The sequence below is a fragment of the Triplophysa rosa genome, linkage group LG22 (genome assembly GCF_024868665.1).
Source record: "Triplophysa rosa linkage group LG22, Trosa_1v2, whole genome shotgun sequence".
NCBI classification, from domain to species: Eukaryota; Metazoa; Chordata; class Actinopteri; order Cypriniformes; family Nemacheilidae; genus Triplophysa; species Triplophysa rosa.
In genome coordinates this window covers 17363858-17385874 of record NC_079911.1, presented here as the reverse complement: position 1 = coordinate 17385874, position 22017 = coordinate 17363858, and the positions used below count along the sequence as shown (strand labels likewise).

General features: G+C 38.3%; 1 protein-coding gene across 10 annotated transcripts in view; it reads right to left on the bottom strand.

Moving 5' to 3' along the window:
* Window positions 1–101: 101 nt before the first annotated feature.
* Window positions 102–22017, bottom strand: part of LOC130545748 (calcium/calmodulin-dependent protein kinase type II subunit beta) — a 32568-nt gene continuing 10652 nt past the window's right edge. The window contains exons 6-20 of one of the 10 annotated variants that reach the window (XM_057320465.1): window positions 20771–20843; window positions 19329–19431; window positions 19132–19215; window positions 18507–18601; window positions 18305–18427; window positions 18083–18166; window positions 17034–17076; window positions 15740–15832; window positions 12769–12806; window positions 7138–7206; window positions 5088–5132; window positions 4287–4335; window positions 2466–2546; window positions 1953–2060; window positions 112–1043 (exon numbers count right to left, since the gene is read on the bottom strand). In XM_057320465.1, coding sequence (XP_057176448.1) covers window positions 847–1043; window positions 1953–2060; window positions 2466–2546; window positions 4287–4335; window positions 5088–5132; window positions 7138–7206; window positions 12769–12806; window positions 15740–15832; window positions 17034–17076; window positions 18083–18166; window positions 18305–18427; window positions 18507–18601; window positions 19132–19215; window positions 19329–19431; window positions 20771–20843 — 1285 coding nt within the window. In that variant the 3' untranslated portion in view covers window positions 112–846. Of the gene's footprint in view, window positions 1044–1952; window positions 2061–2465; window positions 2547–4286; window positions 4336–5087; window positions 5133–7137; window positions 7207–8383; window positions 8417–12768; window positions 12807–15739; window positions 15833–17033; window positions 17077–18082; window positions 18167–18304; window positions 18428–18506; window positions 18602–19131; window positions 19216–19328; window positions 19432–20770; window positions 20844–22017 lie in introns of all 10 variants that reach the window. The other 9 variants (XM_057320467.1, XM_057320466.1, XM_057320472.1 and 6 more) reach the window with 9 other exon arrangements.

The following is a 22017-nucleotide window of genomic DNA, read 5'->3' as shown; positions in this document are numbered from 1 at the left end:
GAGGGGGTTGGGGGGCACACACACACACACAGTACATAAATCATGCTACATAACTCACTCAAAACTGAGGACTGTCAAACAGTTAAAGATGATTCATAACTTTGCTTCTCTGATATAAAATATAAAATTGCAGGTTATTTACACATTTTAATGTACTTTTCAATAACTGATTTGTATTTTTAATCAAGAAAAGTTACAGATAGCAGCTTTAACAGAAACTACTTCCAAACTTAGACAATTTCACTCATTACATGCAGAGGAAAAAAATAAAGTTTTGTGGTTTTTAATAAGCATTTGAAAACAAACCTTTATTTGCATTTAAATAATTATCTTCCTGGTAAATGGATGCAGGGACAAATACATGCCCAATAAATTAGTCAGACTAGCAATTTGTCAAAGCACATCATTTGTTTAAAAACCCCCGCCAATTTCTCCAAGTTGTTTATGACAAAAATGACAAACTTGACACTGAGGTCAAACATGGGCAGAATCAGTGAGAGTAGTACTGACTCTAATCCTGAACCCTCAGATAAGATGTTCTCCACGCTTCATTCTCTCTCTCTTCTAATGAAAACACTCATCTCTTTCCCTTCATTCACAGCTTTCTGCTCCATTTTCAAGGAATCATGACACGCTCTTCATTCTCTTTACCAATCTGACAGCGCATATGCATTAAAGAAGTCAAAGGTGGGATACGGCTCACCCCTGCCGATATGCAAGCAGTGAGGTCATTTCAGCCTCCCACGACATGCACACAAAACTGAAAATGGGACACTCCAGCATGATTGGCTGCCTTTACGAAGTATACTAGAGTAAGAACGCACAAGTTTTAGTTGTGTTAGTGTTTCAAGACTTAATTTCACACACACAGGCACTCAGCACGCTGTACTCACTCTGTACAGACACGGAGGGACCGGAGGGGGGCAGGGTCAGGGGGAATGAGGGCTGGGGAGGGGGGGCACAAATTCGAGAGGTAGTTGACTCCACCTGAGGATGCTGGGTGGGTGTTCGACCCACACCACTCACCAGATCTGTGAACCGGGCTGAGAGGGTCAGGATATGGACATGAACGCAACATGAGGGGAGAGATGGAACGATGTAAAAAATATAAAACAGACATAAAATGATACAATACAGGAGACATCTTCTGATGGGGAATCAAAAACAGCGGTGTTCAGACCATCAGACACACTTTAAACATGGTCCAAAATAAACACTCACCAATTACTGTACAGTATATCTATATACAGTACTACATTGTAAATATATTTAAATGATCTATTTCTTAAAGTCCCAGTGAAATAAAAAATTACAATGCCTACTTTTTCATGAAATACTGCAGCGTTTATTGTAAATACTGTAGTTTAAAATTCGCGTGCAGACATAATCTGAAAATGCACTTCCGTCCTGTAGCGACTATTCATCCTTTAACTCCGCCCCTTCAACTGTCAGTCTGATGCCAGTTCCATTTCAAAATGTAACGGCTGTTTTTATACATCCAATCAAATCGCAGAGAAAGACAAAAGCCACGCCCACTATTTTTCTCATTCGAAATTCCATTTCACTCGGAAATGCGTCAAAATACTTGAGTAAAAACGATCGCAACTTCCGGTTCACGGGAACTTTAATTCTGTTTTTATCTTGCTCTTTATACCTTATTTTGTTGATTTATTAGTCTTTTTATTTTATTAAACGGTACTGAGCCACACATTAAGCATTTTACATTTTCAAATTGTCACTGATATGTTCAATGCTCTCTCATTTGTGAAGCATCTTCTAAATGAATAAATGAAAATGAAGACATAAGACTTCAATTAAATTTAACAAACAAAAACGTAAAGACAAAAATAGTTGACTAAGTCAAAGCAATATTTACAGTTCATTTGGACCATGTGCACGAGTGTGTGTAGGTTGGATTGGTTGATGAGTCCTGCAGGGGGCGCTGCACTCACTCTGCGTGACGGGGGTGTGTGGAGGGGAGGGAGTGACTTCACTGTCAGACGCGACCGCGGGTCCCGAACCCCTGCGAGCGCAGCCCAGGATGTCTGTCAGTTTGGTGGCTGGATACACGTGAGAGGAGAGGAGTAATAATAACTGAAGAGAACATGACGTTTCATCAAACCCATGCGTCTCAAGAGAGCTCTGCGTGCAGGTGAAGTGTCCAAATACATGCCAAACCATCTCTTATTGTGCTTTGGCTTTGGAATAACATGACAATGAGTGAACACTGACAATTTTTTGGCTTGACTGTTAAAGTTACCTAATCCTGAGCTTTAACCACTACACCACAGCGTCATAGCGCAACAGTTAATAAAGCAAAAACCAGACAGATCAGGGCGTTGAAAGATCAAGCATATTTACTCTGCTGATGTTGTGTTTTGTTCTGGACTGTGTTGGGATGTTAGTGATGGCTAAAAGATGCAGCACACACCAAACCAAACCTGTGCACATCAGTCAAGACTTACAGAAGACGGGAGGGGCGGAGCTTAGAGGTGATTGGCTGACCTCAGAGGGGGCTTTAACTGAACCACTATCTAGGCTTTTCCCTATTGAACGGGAAGAAGAAATTGAGAAAGTAATACTGGGGCGAAGAGAGGTTGACCACAATCTGTTATAAGGGTTAAAACAATAACAAGGTTAACAAACAGTCCAGCACAGTTTTGTCATTTTTACAAATGCACAAGAAGCGCATAAAAAAATAAACTATGCAAAGTGAAGTGACATGACACACACGCACAGCCTTAGTTCACATCTCCCACGCTTCTCTTGTTCCTACAGGTAAAAATACAGTCAAGGTGCCTTTGGAGTGTTCTCAAATGTATCTCCCAGAAGAGCAGGTTGAGAGAGAATTGAGTGAACACTAAAACTAAAGCACTGAAAGGAATTCATGCGGCCTGCTGATCACTGTAAAAAATCCAACTCGAATATGTTCATCTAACAAAGGTAATTACGTTACTTGAACAAAAACATTTTTGTAGAAGGAGCCACTATTTTGTGTGTACTGAACAAAATTCCACAGCGTGTTGCTAACGAAGATTATTTTGTTGACTAGACTTAGATCCTCAAGTTTTTGTCCAAAACTTGCAAAATTATGTAAACGCAACAAGCAGAAATGTTCCCAGCATGTAATGTGGCATATTTCGTTCGGTTTTGAATCATTTTTTAAAAAAATGTGTTTTAGTGTTTCTAAAAATTATCTAAAAATTAAATCTAGTGTTTCAAAAATTCCTGTTTTAGTGTTTGCTATGGCAAGCCGAATTAGCTTTTAATCAGGATATGAATTTTTGACATCAACAATTCAATTTTTACTAGTAAAAATTATAATTCTTGATATCAAGAATAGAATTTCTACTAGTAACAATTGCTATTTTTGATATCAGTAATTACATTTTCACTAGTAAAAAACGTAATTCTTGATATCTGTAATTGCATTTTCACTAGTTAAATATCACAACAGACTGCCATTCAAATTCAATTTCAGATATCAATAATTCATTTCTTACATGTTAAAAATCTTATTTCAGATATCAAAAATGCAATTCTTACTACTAAAAACCATACTTTATAATCAACAATGAACTTGTCACTAGAAAAAAAAGGAAATTCCTGATATCAAGAATTACATTTTCACTAGTTGAAATGCTCATTCTTGTAATTTTTTACACTTCAGAAATATCAGCATATCCACATTTTCCAAGTTTGCAGTAAACACAGCAGCCCCTGCGGTTCAAAACATATATTGCGATTCGTTTTACATCTCAACCGACTTGAATCGTCCCATATTATAATCGATTTTCAACCGGCTCATGGTGATTCGTTACATCCCTAGTAAGAAAACTTAATATTTTGAGTTGGGTGGACTTAAATCCATAGTTGAGTGAACTCACGAATTTGCTTGTTGTCCAGTTATTTCAAGTTGGTTTCAATTGGTTTGTCTTTTTTGTAATTAGTAAGAAAATTTTGTTGAGATAAGCTACTTGATCAAAAGTTGAGTAAACAAGAAAAAGCTAGGGGAAACTGGTACTAAGATTTTTTGTTGTTGTGTGGGCTAAACATTTTTTACAGTGGGGTTAACATTTCAGACACAATGAAATGCATCAGGTTTTTCTTTTTTGTTCAAGTGTTTTCATCAGTGTTTTTTATACTACACTATTTGCAGGTTTTGTAGCAGGTCTTCTTTAAAAAAATAATGGATCTCTATGTCAAAGCACATTACTTGGTATAGCTGATCTAACGTCAGCTTCATAAAAAATCGAATAAAACTAGAACAAGGCAACTTCACTCACCTTTGACATCTTCATCCTCGATTGTTGTGTTGCTGCTGTCTGAAGATTCCTGCAAGCCAGACAAAACAAATTACTGACCAATCACACGCCATCACAAACACACACATCACTAACACCACACACTCAACGTACGGTCACTAACTCCACTATAACACAACCGATACTGCCACTGACATGAGTGTAATGTAACCACAAATGAAGTCGTACATAATACAGTAACAGATCCAGATCCACACCAGAGGCTTTATTCCCCCATCAGCCACCTGGTGAGGCTGTAACACTGAATATTACACCTCAATGCTTTTCTGTGCGTCTTCTTCATGTCTATGATGCAGGTGGCAGCACAAAGATCACACGGCCGCCCACATGCGCACGCTAAACAGCTCTCATTTAGCTTCTGACGCATTAAAATAATGCACGCGAGCCCACCCCTCACTAATAATCCCTGCCCCCTCTCTTTAATATGTAGAAAAAAAGTAAATGAAAAACGTAAATGAACGAACAGAATAGAATTCTATTCCTTTCTATTCTAGAAAAGTGAAAAGTAAATAAAAAAATGAACTTCAACACTGAGAATACTGCATTACACAAGCATTCTTTATCACTTTCAACTCATGTGAAAACCCCCTTTCCTCCTGTCTCAATCTGAAGAACACGCTCACCCATGACACCAAAACATCATCTCGCCCGCATCCCAGAATAAAGAGACTGCTGGCACCAGAAGTGCAGAGCAGAGCAGAGGAGAGAGGGGTGAGCATGTGAGACAGAGGGATGAGACAGGAGGGATGAGAGAGAATGTACCTTGGTCCCATCCACTGGGTTATGGATAACAGTGGTCTGAGGTTCCTACAGAGAGAAATAAAGAGAAGAAAACCAGAGAAAGAGAGAACAAAGAGAAGCAAAATGAGATGGAGGTGAGAGATGGCAAGAATAAAACGAGAAGATCGTGTTAGCCAAAGGAGATTAGAGCGAGATGAAGAGAGAGACACTCGCAGGGTTTGAGAGACAGGGCAGGAAGTTATTGGCGGATATTAGTTCAGGGCAGAGAATTGCTGAAGATCTGAAGATGACGGTCCACGGCTGTAAACACTATCTGATTCATGTAGAGCTCAACAGATATGCATCCTAATAAAAACTACATAAAGTCATATAACTGTTTTAAAGTGATTTGTTGAAAAACAAGCTCATTGAACTGACAGGAGAGTGCTTTATCTTCCAAAAAGTCACTCTGTGTTCCTGTATTTTAAATCCTTTGTGATTTAAACAGATAACATAAAGCTTTGTTTGTCTGCTGATGCTAATGGACAAGGCCGGCCTTTTGTTCTCATATTTTTGAAGCTTTTAAGAGGAGCTTGACTCTTTAAACACAACAAACAGTCAGATGTTGAAAGCCCAGAGCTGCAGCGATGCTTTTTTGACAACAGAGGCTTCAAAGATGTTAAAAAAACAATGAGAATTCATAGATTTATTTAGACAATATCCTTTTGATATTCTGTATATTCTGCTTCAAAGACATTAACCAAATTTAAGTTCATTTATCTAAATTTAAGATCTTTAGAGCTTAAGACTTATGTTTTAATGCCTATGTTTAGTGCTACATGACAAAACACTATTTAAATATTTACTATAGTTCAAAAGCACTCCGTATACTACCGTATTTACAACAGTTTACTATAGATGGTTTCGAAGTGACTGCATAAACAAAGGTTACTGCGCATGCGCGCGTTCGTGACTGCCCTTAACTTCCGGTACACATTCACAAACAATAGAGTGCCTGTAGATTATTTCTGATAACAATCAAAAGAAACCAAGAAGAACCGTTACATGGCTAAACTTGCCTCTCCAATATTATGAATGTAGACTGCGATACCAAGCTCAACCACTAGATGTCAATGTACCATATGGTATCTTAAAATGCGACTGAACTACAGGACCCATTCAACAAATTGTTTAATTAATAAAATGAACATATAACAAAATTCAACAAATCGTTTGTTTAATACAATTATTATACAATAAAATAATAATATCAATTAATATTATAAATTAAATATATATAGTTATATTATTAGACACTAGCCAAACAAACCGGAAGTTAACCGGAGGTTAGGCATATAAGTAAATTCTAAAGTCTACTAAATACATGTTGTTGCTATGGATGACTCTTTTAAAAACTTTTTAAAGTTTAAAGAACATTAAAATTTAAAGAAACACATAAAACTTGTTACAGCTACTCTGACCGAAGCAAAACATAAATTTATTTCACATTATTTATAGTTTCTATAATTCTGTTGCTATTTTAAAGCTCTAATTACTTTTTTTGTCATATCTGGTTCTGCACATTATTTCAGATTCAACAGAAAACCAAACTCAAGCATGCCAATACTTTGAGATCAAGTATTGTGTTTATTGAGAAGGATGTATTAGGAAGCACAGACACACACAGACAGACACAAACAGAGACACACAGACAGACACACACACACATATATTCAATGAAACTTTCTAACACAGCACAGTCAGAGTCGATCACAGAGTAATAAACAAGTCTGACCAGAAAAAAACACGGCAAAACACACACATTCATGCACAAACACTCACCTTCTGTATCAACACGAGAACTAAAACATGACGCTGACTAAAATGACAATCTAAACAACTTAAAAATCGGAACTGTGACAGAGGACGCACAGATTCCAGCTGTCGTTCACAAACACACAGAGTGTGTGACAGGTGGTCTTACACAGCCGGAGGCTTACACAGATAGACACTCGCGAGACAGGAGAGGGAAGCCAAAGTGACAGACGAGTGGAAGGGAAAGATGGACAGAGAGAAATAAGGAGGTAAATACCAGAGCAGGAGAGGGGACGGATCCTTTGGGACTGGTGACTATGCTGTTTTTGGTGCTGTTCGACTGTGGCTGTGCGGAACACAAAACAGGGTGTTAAAGGGTGTCTGTGGGGCAAAAGGGTGAGAGACAGAGAGAAATAAAGAAAGAGAGAGAGAGAGAGAGAGGTGATAATGTGCTCGGAGGCGTGGGGCAGTTCTGTATTATATATGTAGCACTCAATTATAGTCTGTCCTCAAGACCATTTCTTTAAGTGAGCTTTCGGGTGAATGTCAGTAAAGTTGTCTGACTCACATTCTTCCCCACAAAATCGAAAAAAAAAAATGAAATTATAGTTTGAATAGAGACATAAGGATTTTTATAGCATGCCCAATTCTTGAAACCAAAATGTGCCTGGATGTTTTTAGTTTGAAGAATTATTTTTAATAGCGACTCTCACTTCATTCTTATTTTCACTTCAATGAGTTTGAAAGTTAAAACAGAATAAAGTGCATTATAGTAGTGAGAACTTTTAGGAAAATGTCCATATTAAATTAAAAAAAAAGTTTTTAAAATGGAAATATATTGTTTTTGCTTGGGAATAAACTGTGACCTGAATAAGTTTTTTGAGAGAAATTCATACATTAAGTATTTTAAAATAAAAAAATCATCACAAATCAACCTGGGTAAAACATGACTAAGCTGGAAACCAAGTTCTGGTTTATATCGTTTGTATCCTGTCTAGATGGTTACTAACCATTGTAGTCAAGGTTGACCTGGTAGACGATCTAGGTTATAGACTTGAATCACCACAGACCACCAACGAACCATCTATCAAGCAACCTGACCACCTGAAGCTACTTTACTCTGTGTTCCAGCAGGATAAATCAGAGAAATGTAAATGAGAGTCCAGAGGACAAATGCTCACAAAAATGCCATAGGATATCTCATCCATAAAGAAAATAATTCCCAGAAAAACTACACAAGGAACAATCATACAAAACGTCCAAACAGACACAAAGCAGCACCAAAACGAAATCCAAACGCAGAGATCACCACCAATCTCTGTTCTGACAAAACACAACATTTACTAACTACTGTACACCCTCACCTGCGTCTGAAGAGTCATATAATGCCCCCTTTAAAATCAATCACTTGATATTTGAGCATAAAAGATAACAAACAACCCCAACAGAGGAAGCAAATGAAGGAGTGGATAATGAGACTGGAATAAACCGATAATGAAATGAAGATGGTAAATCATTCTCACCATGTATTGAACGGTTGAACTGGATTTCCGTTTCTGGGTGGGTGGGGATGATGGAGGGATGGAATGAGAGTGTTAAAACATGTTATGATGAACATTCGTTACACAGAACATATAATGAAGGGGGTGGAAAGTTGAGAAACGGCGTGTGTTTTGGTAAGAAATTGATCTGCTGAAAGATAAAAGACATGAATAAATGAGGTTAACGTACACAAAATATCCTCTAGGGTGAGATCAGGTTGATTGGGACACATTTTGACCCAATTAACTCGAATTCACCCCTATGTGAGTTTTAGTTTTCCCAAAATAGAAACTGTTGTCATGTCGTGCTAACCCCATTTGACTTTTTGCATGTAACGTGCATGTTTGCATGTAATAAAAATGTGAAGGAGAACTGGGGATGTCGAGCTCCAAAATGACAAAAAAGAGCCAGCATCTGTACATTAACAGAAACTATTAAACCATTTCTGATAATTAAAATCAATTCAAATATAGGCCTAAATAACATATGAAAAACTTAAACTAAACAAAATTATTAAAACGTTTAAGTTGAGGCAATAAGATTATTAAATTAAAACTAAACTAAAAATAGAAATAAAAAATTAATTAAATGTGTAACAACATTTATAAACAAATAAAGAACAAAACGACCAAAAAGTAAGCAGCTAAAATGAAACAAAAATCAATAAAACTGAAAACTAAAAATATAAAAAGTTAAATATAACAAATATTAATAACTAAAATAAATAAATGACATAAACAATAAATAAAATAAAAAATATTCAAATACACTCCAAATGTATTTAAATCCTCTGTAATAGTCTTTCCATATCAGGATATTTCTTAAAACCATCTTTACTGTTTTCAACAGAAGAATAAAGTCATTTGGGTTTGGAACGACATGAGGATGTGCGATTTATAATTTCAAGTGCGCTGTCTCTTTAAAGGGATACTTCAGCCAAAATTTCCCCATGTTTTACTCACCCTCAAGGCATCCTGACTGCATATCACTTTCTTCTTGAAGAATAATGCAGTCAGAGTTATAAAACTACGTATCCTTTTTCTTCCAAACGGTAGAATGGGCGTGAATGGGGGGCAATTTTTTGAAGCTCCAAAAAGTGCATCCATCGATCAAAGAACTGCTCGACATGGCTCCGTGGTCTTATCAAAGGTCTTCTGAAGGAAATCGATGAGTTTGTTTAAGATAAATATCTATATTGACAACTCTATTAACGATAATGTCTAACTTCCGTTATCCCTCGGCTGCGCATGAACCTGAGGCTTGTTTTTTTGGCAAATGACGGTGACAAATGTTCCCGCACAGAGGAGACGGTACCCTATTGGAACAAAACGAAAAATGCAGCTATACGTGGTATTATAACTCCGACTGCATTATTCTTCAAGAAGAAGGTCATATTCAGTCAGGATGCCTTGAGGTGAGTAAAACATGGGGAAATTTGTTTCTTGGCTGAAGTATCCCTTTAAGACTTTCCCCTCACAGTTTTTCTTCAGTATCTCTGTGTAAATGTATTATTGTGACTCGTGACCTGTGCAGGTGTTTCAGGTGAGACCCTGCGTGACTTTCAAGTTAACTTGTATTTGTGAGGGTCTGTCAGCGATAAATCACTCTAAACCACATCCTCACAATTTCTCCTGCCGTGATGTTCTGCGTGACACTGCGGTGCGAAAAGCAAGACGTGAGAAAACGAGAGCACAGAAAAAGGAGGGAAATGTCAGAATGGAGGAGTGCGGCGAGCCAGTTGCTAAGCAATGAGCGAGATGCAGCGGAGGTGTCTATTTCTGTCTCTTGGTTCCCTGGGTTCAGACTGTCAGCTATTCCTGGAGCGAGAGCTACATTCCCTACTGAGGTGGCCCACCCTCCTCTGTCATCACACACACACGGAATCGGTATGGAAAGATGTCATGGATAGAGAGCGAGGCGTAGGCGGGGAAAGCATGGCATGATTGGTGATGAGAGAGGGAAAGCGGCTCATTACCGCAACCGACTATCACAGGCCGATGAAAGTCGCACCTGCCTGAAAAGCTAATGAGAACGGCAGAAAAATGAACATTACTGTCGAAGGTGCCTGTGGGGTGGTTTTTGAGTGAATCAGTGGTGGAGTTACAGGAAGAGGGCAGAGGGAACGTTGGGAAGGGAACACAATCGGACTAAAATGCTGACAGTGGGCGGCAGGCGGTGCTGATTCAGACTAGGCCGCACAGCGCGAGAGAGAAAGAGATGAGAAAGTGTGGATGTATCAGTAACCATATCAGCATCAGGGTATATTGCCTATTGTTTATTATTGTACTGAATTCAGAATAGCGCAGAGTATCTGAATAAATCATATTTGTCAGGCTTCAGAAGCTTCTAAATCTTTTCTACATTTAAAGGCTACCATGTCTATTGTATAATACCATGAAAATAAAATATAGAAATAATATGCTCATCAACCTTCATAATTATTAACAAAAGCTGGCTGATAACGGCCTAATTTCCAATATAAAAACACGTCATCCATCACAACAAAAATTGGTATCACCAATAGGTGCATCCTCAACATCCGCTTCTTTTATTGGACATAGAAAGTGATCTAAAAACTATTATAAAAACTGGTCATATTATCTTATTCCTATATCAGTGAGAGAAGACTATGAGACGTCTTTAAGAAAGATAACTGATCTATGTAACAAATGAAAATAACCTTCAGGACTGAAACATCTGAATGTTACAAATATACAGTGATGCTGGAGAAATGGACGGCAGGATTTTCCTCCCAGTGCTTTTTAGCACCGGCCTCATAAAAACGGCATGCTAAGAGATTACGTAAAGTATGATGAATACTGGGAGAGAGTCTGTCCCGACCGACTGTAGAGGATTATTCCACAGATTATACTTCTCATCCAATCCTGAACGCACAGAGTTTCATTTCTACTTCTGCAGCGGGATGGAGGTATAAACCGACCTTTACTCTGTCTGAGAGGATTACGTGTTAACAGAACAAATGCACCTCTAAAGTGCACTTTCTCTACCAGCTCATTAGGGGTCAGAGGTCAACATCTGTCCCCGTTCTCTCCATCAAAGACCAACCTGCGTTACTTTATATCGAGCGCTGAAATGCTTAGAATGGGAATGCAAATGGAGGTACTGGGTCAAGTGATGAAAGAGGCATTATGGGTAAATGAAGTATGAGACAAGAAATTTAAGAAAGATGAGGGTGGAATGCAGGAGGTCAAACTAGTAATAAATCCAATGATAAAAAATATATAAACCACCAGACTACTGGGCACATTGTGCAATAGTAAGTTATATAAAGTTCACAATTCAGCATATATCGATTTATTTTGCAATTTACCTTCCAAATGTACACGTGAACTCTATTGCAGCGTGTTTGTTTTTGTGTGAAGCTGCGCTCGTATCTTTAGGTTTGCATTTATCAACCTCTACATAAATAAAAAAAACATTAAATCTAGATGATTTGATTTAGATCAGAACATTTTTAAAGCATTTTATACACTGGTTTTGGCCAAAAAACAAACATTATTACGGCTAATAAAGTGATGTCCAATTTGGGGCTTTTAAAAGATTATTAAAGTCATATTTAACATTTTCTATGTATGCTGAGTTTGTAGTGAGAATTGACTTTTTTTTTTAAAGAGAATTAACAAGAATTTAAGGAGGTTTTACAAAAAACACAACACGAGCAAAAGGGTCAAGGGTCAGGAGAAGGACTGCTGTAGTCAAAAACAAGAGAATCAATAAAATATTAATAACTAATTCAATCTTACTCAATGCTTTGTTTACTCTCAGATTTTTATTTATCTTAGTTTTTTTGTTTATTAGAATAAAACTCATATTCCCTCATATGCTTTTTTTGTCAATTAATTTTATTCAGTGAACACCTTAAAAGTTCAGTGTTCTCTTCATTGTGTATACCATACATCTTAAATTTTAGTTGTTTTTAACAAAGGTAAGGGGGAATTAAAAAGCAAAACTGTACAAATATGCCCTCCAGACATTTTTGGCCACTACGGGTTTTTTTTGTTTGTTGAAATTGTACACAAAACAAAAAAAAAGTATTACTGTGTTTAGAAACTACTCATACCTCTATCTATACAATTTTGGTCATTACTGCCAACCCAGTGACCAGGTCACCACAAAGAGCCCATCTATCTAATCTTACAGAAGACACAAACTGCAACCGACTGCAAAATTAACAACAAACACACATCAACCCTGTAGACATACTGTACATCAATTTGTTACCAACGCTCAAAAGTTTCAAGAATCAGTCTGCTTTATAGAATATCAAGCTAGTTGGAGGAGTATGAGGACAGAAAGAGAGAAAAAGAGCAGAGGAGAGGTATAAGAGGAGTGGAGGAGGTCTTACCTTGACATCGGCCTTCTTGTTGAGCAGACTCTTGGCTGCTGCAGATGGAGAAAGAGGAAGAGAAAACATCAGCACGATGGGATGGCAGCGACACTCAACATTAATAGAGCGTTAATGGTGCTCGGCTAAACATGTCACATAGCTGTCCGAGCCAGCCGGGAAATACCCCTCCCCTCCCTTCCCACATCCAGAGGATTAAAGCCATCAAAAACATTACGTGAGGAATCATAGTCAACAGCGTCTGGTTTGACTCCAACTCAAAGAATATGATTTAACATCTGGTACAAGAGCGAAGGGGTTAGAGACTAACATGCATGTGCAGGAGATGCACTGGTGTACATGCAAATGTCTGGAATGTGTACGCGCACACGCAATTATTTGAATTAGGTCATACAAACTCAGACTACTGATTTGTTTATTTAACGCCAATCATAATCTTTACTGACTACACGTCAACAAATCACTTTCTAATGATGACGATCCTGTTTTACTGTAAATATATCTAAACAGCCTTAAAGCAAAATATATGTACACAAAATTCAAAGTTATATAGGACAAGACATTAATTTTTTAAATATGATATTAATGTTTATAAAAAGTGTATCTTATTTTTCTTATCCGATGGCCAGTTATTAATATCTTTATTAATTTTACACATTTGTTAAACTATGACCTACATAAAAACTGTAGTATACTTTATAATTGACAATAGTAAAATTTAGTGTAATGTAGTATTTAGTATAATTCATAAACTTTAGTATATAATTCAATAATGTAGTATACTATAATACATTAGTATATTACTAGTAAGGTGTACACACTATACTATCCAGGCATTTTACTATAAGTTACTATAGTAAATACTAAAGTCTACTACAGTATTTCTTTCATGTGAGGAGGTAAAAAACTAAACTTAATTCAAGACATAATCTCAGAAAACTAGTATTCTTTTTTAGTACTTGAGAATGCTGGAAGTATGCTTAACAGATTTAAAAACTCATTTTTTAGCAGGTTTTCTTAAATTAAGCGAAATCATTGGACATTTTTCTCTGAACTTCAGCTACACACGCGCACGCACACATATCAATTTAAGTGTAATATGTTTAATTAGTGAGCTCATGCGGTAGCATGCACCTGCTCCTGTTCAATACTACATCTCTCTGTCATGAGCGAGAAGGCTGAAGTTTGTCAAACTGACTAAAAGCCTTTTAAGGCACCAGCAGGAGATTCTTACTACACTACAATGAAATCAAATGAAATGAAACTGTCAGCAAATCCGATTTTCAAACGTTCAATTATTCACATCCTCACTGCCATGGCAACACAGTGGAGAAGAGATGGAAATATTCTGTTTCTTAAGCAGTCAATTGACTTGTGCATATACAGGAGGTGTCGTGAGGAGGACGGGAAAAGCGAGAAAGAGAACCTTACCTTCCACAAGTTTTAGAGCCAGAGAGGAATGAAGAGAAGGAGAGATGGAGAAAGAATAGATTAAGATAGAGAGATAAAAGAGGTTTTCGTTCAGTGGATGAATGGCAGGGGGTTCCAATGTGTGCCAAACTGACAAAGTTTGATGTTTCTTTTCCATCTTTGGTTTCATTTACAAATCTTTGTTTTTTGCCACAACACGTTTCAAGTCTGACACTATTATAGTGACATCTAGAGGTCACAACAAACCCGATTCACCTAAAATAACAGACCAACACAAACACAGAAGAAAAACACAATCATGAAAGATCAGCGGTGTTTAGAGAATCACTATTACTGCTCATCTGTGGGAGGAGAGATACAAAACTGTGAAGACCTGCACTGAAAGTAAACCAGACCACAAACTGCTACACATACTTACACCTAAAATAATGTCGAAACATTATAGAAACTTTACCAAACCAATCACACACAGAAATAAAAACACATCGAAGTAGTGTTCGACTGATATTTTTATAAAATGGTGTGATGTTTTAGACAATTTTCTTCCTAGGCTTCAAAATGATCAAATTAATTGGCAATTGACATCACACCACAGATGTAGCCCCTAGACACTTAGGTAAAAAAACAATAATAGTACTACATTTCAAATATCACGGTAAATGAATTTCAGTACCAGAGTAAATATATTAAAGTGCCACTGTACTCCATCACCACCACAGAACTTTCTGTAAGGATATTTGGTCACACTTCAGTATAAGGGGCAATTCTCCCTATTAATAAACCATTAACTATGACTTTTCCCCCAATTAACTCTTAATTTGTTGCTTATTAACAGTTAGTAAGGTAGTTATTAGGTTTAGGTATTGGTTAGGATTAGGGATGTAGACTATGGTCATGCAGAATATGTGCTTTATAAGTACTAATAAAAAACAGCCAATATGCCAATAATAGGCATGCTAATAACAACTAGGTAATAGTGAGAATTGCCCCCTATACTGAAGTGTTACCGGATATTTCTTTGAAATCTGCTCTATACATTCATCACAGAATAAAAATGAATATAGCTTTTAAACACTGAAGGACATTGAACCCCCTTCCTGAACACAGACACACATGCACTCAGATCACGCCACACTCTTCTGCATCACAACACATCGTGCAACGGGATGCAGGCAAGAGAGAGAAAAGTAAAGAATTCAGAGATCATGGTTGAGAGAGAAAGAAAGAGAGAAAGAAAGAAAGAAGGAAGGAAGGAAGGAAGGAAAGAGAGAGAGAGAGAGAGAGAAACCAGAGAGAGACTGGTTTTTCCATCAGGGTAGAGAAAGAGAGAAAGTTTGGTGTGGTGTGCTAACTGCAAGAGAAACGGAGGAGAAAGAGTAAAGATCTAACAGCCAGCGGCGTCCACCGTGCAGAGCTCGAAACCCATGATACCGCTGCATGCTGGAAGCTCCATGCTAAATATGAACGTGATGTATGACAGAGAGAAGCGTGAAGAGTGACGGAAGGTGAGCTCCAATAGGAAGTGAGGGGGCGGGGCTACCTTGTTCCACCAGACCAGCGGTGGTACCAGCAGCAGCGGCGGCTGCGGCTGCAGCCGCAGAGACTGAGGCGGGGGCCGTGCTCTGTCTGCCCACTGCCGGACACACATAGACGGACGGGGCACATACGACGACACACAGAAAGCAAGAGGCAGAGAAGAAGAGAAGGACATCAGCGGGTTAGTGTGGAGAGCGTCTGACTGCTGTCATCTGCAACCTGAGGGACTTTCTGAGGAGTCTTATGAAAAAACCCATTACGAACATGAGAGGGTGTAATCCCCGTCACACTTTCTCTGGGAGACAGTCACGGCAACACACAGCCTTTAATACGAACTCAAGTGTCAGAGAGAAGAGAAAAACAGAAGAAGAAATCAAGGAAGAATAATGTCACAAAACAGAAGGAAACTTATCTGGATGAAATCTGTTAAAGAGGCCATAATATAAAACTTGATTTCAATCCTTGCGTTTAAGTGGCTTTGAAGATAAAATGCAAGGTTGGTAAATAAAACTTAAACTTTCTACGGAATGGTAGAATACAGCCCCTTTAAGAGAGTGAACAGAGAAGAGAAATGACACACGGAGCCAAACGCGTGGAGTGACGCTCGGACACTCCCACGCCTCCTCTACCACTGAGTCACTCCACAGGATGAGGTAATTACAGTAATGAGACCAGAGACACGATGTGTGACATGCCACGGACAGGGACAGAGAGAGAGAGAGAGAGAGAGAGAGAGAGAGAGAGAGAGAGAGAGAGAGAGAGAGAGAGAGATCTAAAATGTTCCTCAAACAAGAACACTGTGGCTTCCACCCACCAGCCTGCTGTTGAAGTGAGAGTGTGTGTGTGTGTGTGTGTGTGTGATGTGAGAGAGCAGATGCTTCATTACAGCAGAAATAAATCACATGTTATTATAAATGCCAGCTATCACATGCGGCGTTTGGCACAGCCGCACACATCCAGAATTCTCCTTCTCTCCAGACGAGACTTCCTACTGATCTGTTCATCCCTGAATCAGTCTGTCAGGAGATGACCCAAACCCAAACGACCAACTGCTCTTAAACGTGTTCTTGTCCAACGTTTTACAAACCAACAGAGCAAATGGTTTTATGTACAGTCGTCATGTTTACACTTCAGCAGAATCAAACATAAAGCTGTCTCTATATATAGAGGAGAGTATTAACATTACAAAATGACCTTCCTTTAGAACAAACATCTGATTATTTTAATGCTTTTGATTTTTGTTTAATCCTGGAGTCAAATAGGGAGTCAAAAATGCAGTAGTTTTGATGTTAACTTACCAGAGAAATTTCGTGACACCAGCATCGTTGTCAAAATCGCACCCTGTGCATGTTGAAAAGACGTCAAACAGTTACCGTCGTGTCCAGCAGCACCAACCATAGATATACACACACACACGTCTCATTATTGTAGTACATTGGAACAGTCAAAGCCAGTCTGTAAATCCTTAAAAGCAAGTTAACTTTGCTTCTGTAACCCTAGTTATACACATGTATGACTATCAAATGTGCTGTTGTGAAGACACAAACATGATCAAACTAACACAACAAAAAATAGGTGTTAGATAAGATGGCATTAAAAAGTGACCGTAATGAAAAAACCTGTAAAACTGAAATGCAAAAAGAAACACATGCTCTCTTGTGAAAAGGTTTCCCATAATTTTGTTGAATTTAAATTTGGTGTTTTTTTTAAAGAAATAAAGGCTGTGAAATGTTGCAGGTTTTTGACTGTGATTGACAACAGAACTGTAAAGTTGACTGTTCCAAGATGGCAGACGGGTGTCTGGAGCGGATCATTTCAGAGACTGTTTATCTGATTTTAAAATGTACTATTTATAGGTATGTTTTTAGGTCAAATTTATTTTTTTGTTTCATTCTGTGAACTACTAATCATATTTCTCCAAAATTTCAACTAAAAATCTTGTTTCTATTTGCAGAAAATGAAAACTGGAGAAACAGGTCAAAATAACAGAAAAGAGGCTCTCAATTTTCTCAGACCTCAAATACTGCAAAGACAACAAGATTAGATTCATTTTTAAGCAAAACAACAGTAATATTTCTACATGTACTTATAATTTTTTTATGTGATAATCTGGATTTTAATCACAGTTTTCATGCGTCTCGTCACGCTGTCAGTCTTTCACAATGCTGTTAGATAACTTTGTCACTCCTGAGGTTTGATTTGGTTGAAATTCAACAAACACTGGACAGGAACGACCACAATACATCTAGAAATGATGATTAAATAACATTTTTGGGATGGTCTATATCTATTCTGCCAACTAACAATCATATGACAAAACAACCAATCAGAGAAGAGATCTGCAGACCTTGAGTTTCCTCCTCGCGTTAAATTTCTTCAAGCACTCGACCGTTTCTTGTCTGTGCATCATGGATGCCACGGTGGATCGTTGCTGCGGTAGAAATGAAGATCAGAGGTCAATCATTTGGTTTCAGATGTTGCGCTCTGGTGTCTGTATGCGATGATGTAACTTCATAAACAAGTCTGAACCCTCGTTCAAAACATAGAACTTGCGGCTGGAGATACTTACGCAGACCCACGGGTGCTTCAGGGCCTCCTGGGCTGTGATTCTCTTCGCCGGATTGATGGTCAACATTTGATTGATGAGGTTTTTGGCTTCAGGCGTGACCGTGTCCCACTCTGGAGAGGGAAACTGCAGGACACACGGATGCACGGTCACATATTTGACGTGACAACAGGAAGTTCAATGGCGTAAGAGAGAGAGGACTCACGTCATAAGCGCCGGCTTTGATCTGTTGGTAGAGTTTGTGCTGGTCTTCATCCCAAAACGGAGGATAACCCACCAGCAGAATATACAGAATCACTCCTGCAATGACATGATATTTCACTTCTGTGCTACTCTTTGGACACAATTCTCCAGCAGATTAACACGCAACGCTAAACGTGGAGGGGTTAAACGTTTAAACAACAGTTTCAGACACAATTTAGACTTAATCTAATCCAAAACAACACCTATTGGAACCTATTTGATTTAGCACATTTATTTTTTTAATTACTGATCCGTAGAACGTCATTTATTTAAATGGCTTTACTCTTACTCGACCTCGGTTCGTTTTAAAAGTGTTAAAAATAGTTTGACTGATTGAATGAAATGATTCACTTAAACAAAAGGCGACGTCTGACCTTCTGATGTGTACAATTAACAAAAAACTAGATGATGTATGAAGCAGTGGACGCAGAACAGGGCCGTGACAGCCGAACACTCCAGAGACAGCACCAGAGATAAGAGCCCTCAACATCTGAGAGGCGCGTGTCTGAAAGTGCGTGGGGCGTCGAGAGAGAAAGAGCGTGAAGATGGAAATAGATGGACGGATGAGGGGTTAGCGTGTGACTCACCGCATGCCCAGATGTCCACAGGTTTACCGTACGCTTCCTTTCTCAGCACTTCTGGGGAAAGATAACCTGGCGTTCCGGCAAACCCTGTGTGTAAACACATCTCAACTTCAGACAGGTTAACTTGACCAAACCATCTCCGCGTGCTTGTAAAAGCCATGCATACCAAATTTGAAAGAATACAGAGGTTGATCACGTACCGAACCAGGCCTGCTGGTCTCCCTGCACCTCGATGGCCAGGCCAAAGTCGGCCAATTTGACGGCTGCGTTCTTGCATTTACTGGCCAACAGCAGGTTCTCAGGCTGAGGGGGAGATCACACTCATATTACTAAAATCTGATACATGTCACCTTTAAACACGGAACACGTGACAACCACAGCTGCTCGCAAGCTTACAAACACTATCATCGCCCAAAATATATATATACGCTGTCCTGGAAATATAGCCGTGTTCTGTCACCTGAAGAGTTCACTAAAAGCTAAAGAAAGTAAAAGCAAACTGGACCAATTTCAAAGGCTGCGACGCAATTTATGATATAAAAATGTGCACGTTTATACTGTACAAAATGTACATTCTATCCCCTAACCCTCACAAAAATTTTTTCTGAAATTTCACTTTTTTTCATTTCAGAAGGAAAATCCATATTGATCAAGGCGGAAATGCTTTTGAACTTAAAAATAAAATTACACATATTTTACCCCAAACAGAATAGACAATTTGGGTTAAGAATCTACTTAAAAAAGTAAATGTTTTGTCATTGCATATCTTCTATACTTTTATTTGTCTCAGTTATAATGTTGATGACTTTATCATTGTGGATAAAACGATCCGGACCCCAACGTGTACAGTATCTCTTACATGTAGGACGTTCAGATTGTACAGTATATGGTTGAAACACTTTGTGCATTAAGTAGGTTACATTCTCTCTGTTCTGGCGCAAGTGAAACCAGGTGGGAAATCAGGTCCAGAAGAGCAAAGCATCATGGGTGTTTAAATAAATCTCAGACGTCTTTCTTTCTCCGCTACAGCTGCTGCCCTCCAAAGACATGAAAACTGTCAGCGTTCTGTCGCTCAAGCACCGCCGTCACCTGCCGGAGCTATTCACGGATCTCAGATGTGGCATGATTTGGGTTGAGAATCAGTAGGACGGTGTCGAAACATTCAATAACCTTGAGCTATATCTGGGAAAAATGACACCAGAAACGCAGCCCGACAGGATGGCAGAGATTTTCAAAACCTGATTTAAAAAAAATGTCACAATTGACTTGAATTAAACAAGATTAGGAGGGGAACGACATCAAAATGTTCAAGTGACTTTTTCTTTTGTCTTTTAAATAGCTTGTTGCTGGTAAGAATGTGTATGATTCTTCCCAGTACAAAATAACATAAACATACATAAACATCCATGCACAGCACTGCCCCCCCCCATGCCAAACTCCAAGCTAATCTCTTCTTCATACTGGAGTAAGCCACGCCTCTTTACTTTTCCTCTAACTCTCCAAAATCTCATCATACTGTGGTTGTATAATATATACAACACATTTTGACAACACAAACACACACACACACAAACAGAATATGCAAGCATGCTTAACACAAGCACAGACAAACGGAGGAATCTGAATGACACCTGTCACTCACCTTGAGATCTCGGTGCACCACACCCATTTGATGACAATGAAGCACCGCCTCCAGGATCTGCTGGATGCAGTGACTGCATGCAAACACCAGGGGGCGCACGTTAGTGTGAGCAATGCATCATTCACTCGTGCACAGGCACAGGCGGAATATTAGGAGGAGCTCATTTTCATTTTGAATATTTTTAAGTGTGAGAGTTTTGAGTAAAACTCATGAAACATGTGCTGGTCATTATTCACCTCAAAATCTTTAGAACATTTTTATTGAAGTAAATTAAACCTGCTTTTAGAACCACTTTGTGACGTGACACACACATTTTAATTTCTCATTAGCGGTTGTTTTATTCGTGTTCTTTGTCATTTAAAGTTTTCTCAGTGCTCAATAGATTTATTATTGGGAAATATATTTTTACTGTTTTTAATTACAAATGCACAAATTAATTCATATTCAATTCAATATTTATAATTAAATAATAACAACATGTATGAAAATATATGCTCATTACAGTAATACAAGTTATTTTCTGCTGTAATGCGAGTCATAGGGTGTTGCTGTATAATTTCACCAATACAAAAAAGCTTGACGTTATTCCTCGTGTTCATATCATTTTATTTAGATTTGGGGTGAAATATGAACCAGACATCATATTTTCACATTTTATCTTTAACTAGTTTGCACTTAAACATTCACTGAAAATAAACAGCACATCAGTAAAAGGAACTACATGGGGCCTAAGGAAGACTGATAATGACACCCCGCTGGACATTTACTATCTTAAAGAGACAGTTCACCCAAAAACATTCCTCTTACATCATTCCAAACCTGAGTGACTTTCATAAACGAAACACAAAAGACGATGATTTTAAAACAGTCATTTTTAATACAATAAAAATGTCCCCGTGTTCCAGAGAAAAAGAAAGTCATATGGGTTTTGTTAAAACTCGACTGAATAAAAGGGTGAACTGTCCCTTTAAGAACTATAATAAAATCCGTTCTTTCGAGATGATAAAGTCAGTACAAGTATTCAAATGTGCACTGTATGATGACGTGGAAGCTGGTTTACTGACATAGGAAGCTCTAGCTGTAACACTACAACACTTAAAAACAACTCTCAAGGGTGAGACCATCTCACCACCCACCACAAGAGCGACAGGAGAGAGAGAGAGAGACTGGAAAGAAATGAGAAAGAGAGACAGGACTGGCAGACAGCCCTGGAATCTGCGCAGACACTCCAGCGAAGCGCAGTACGT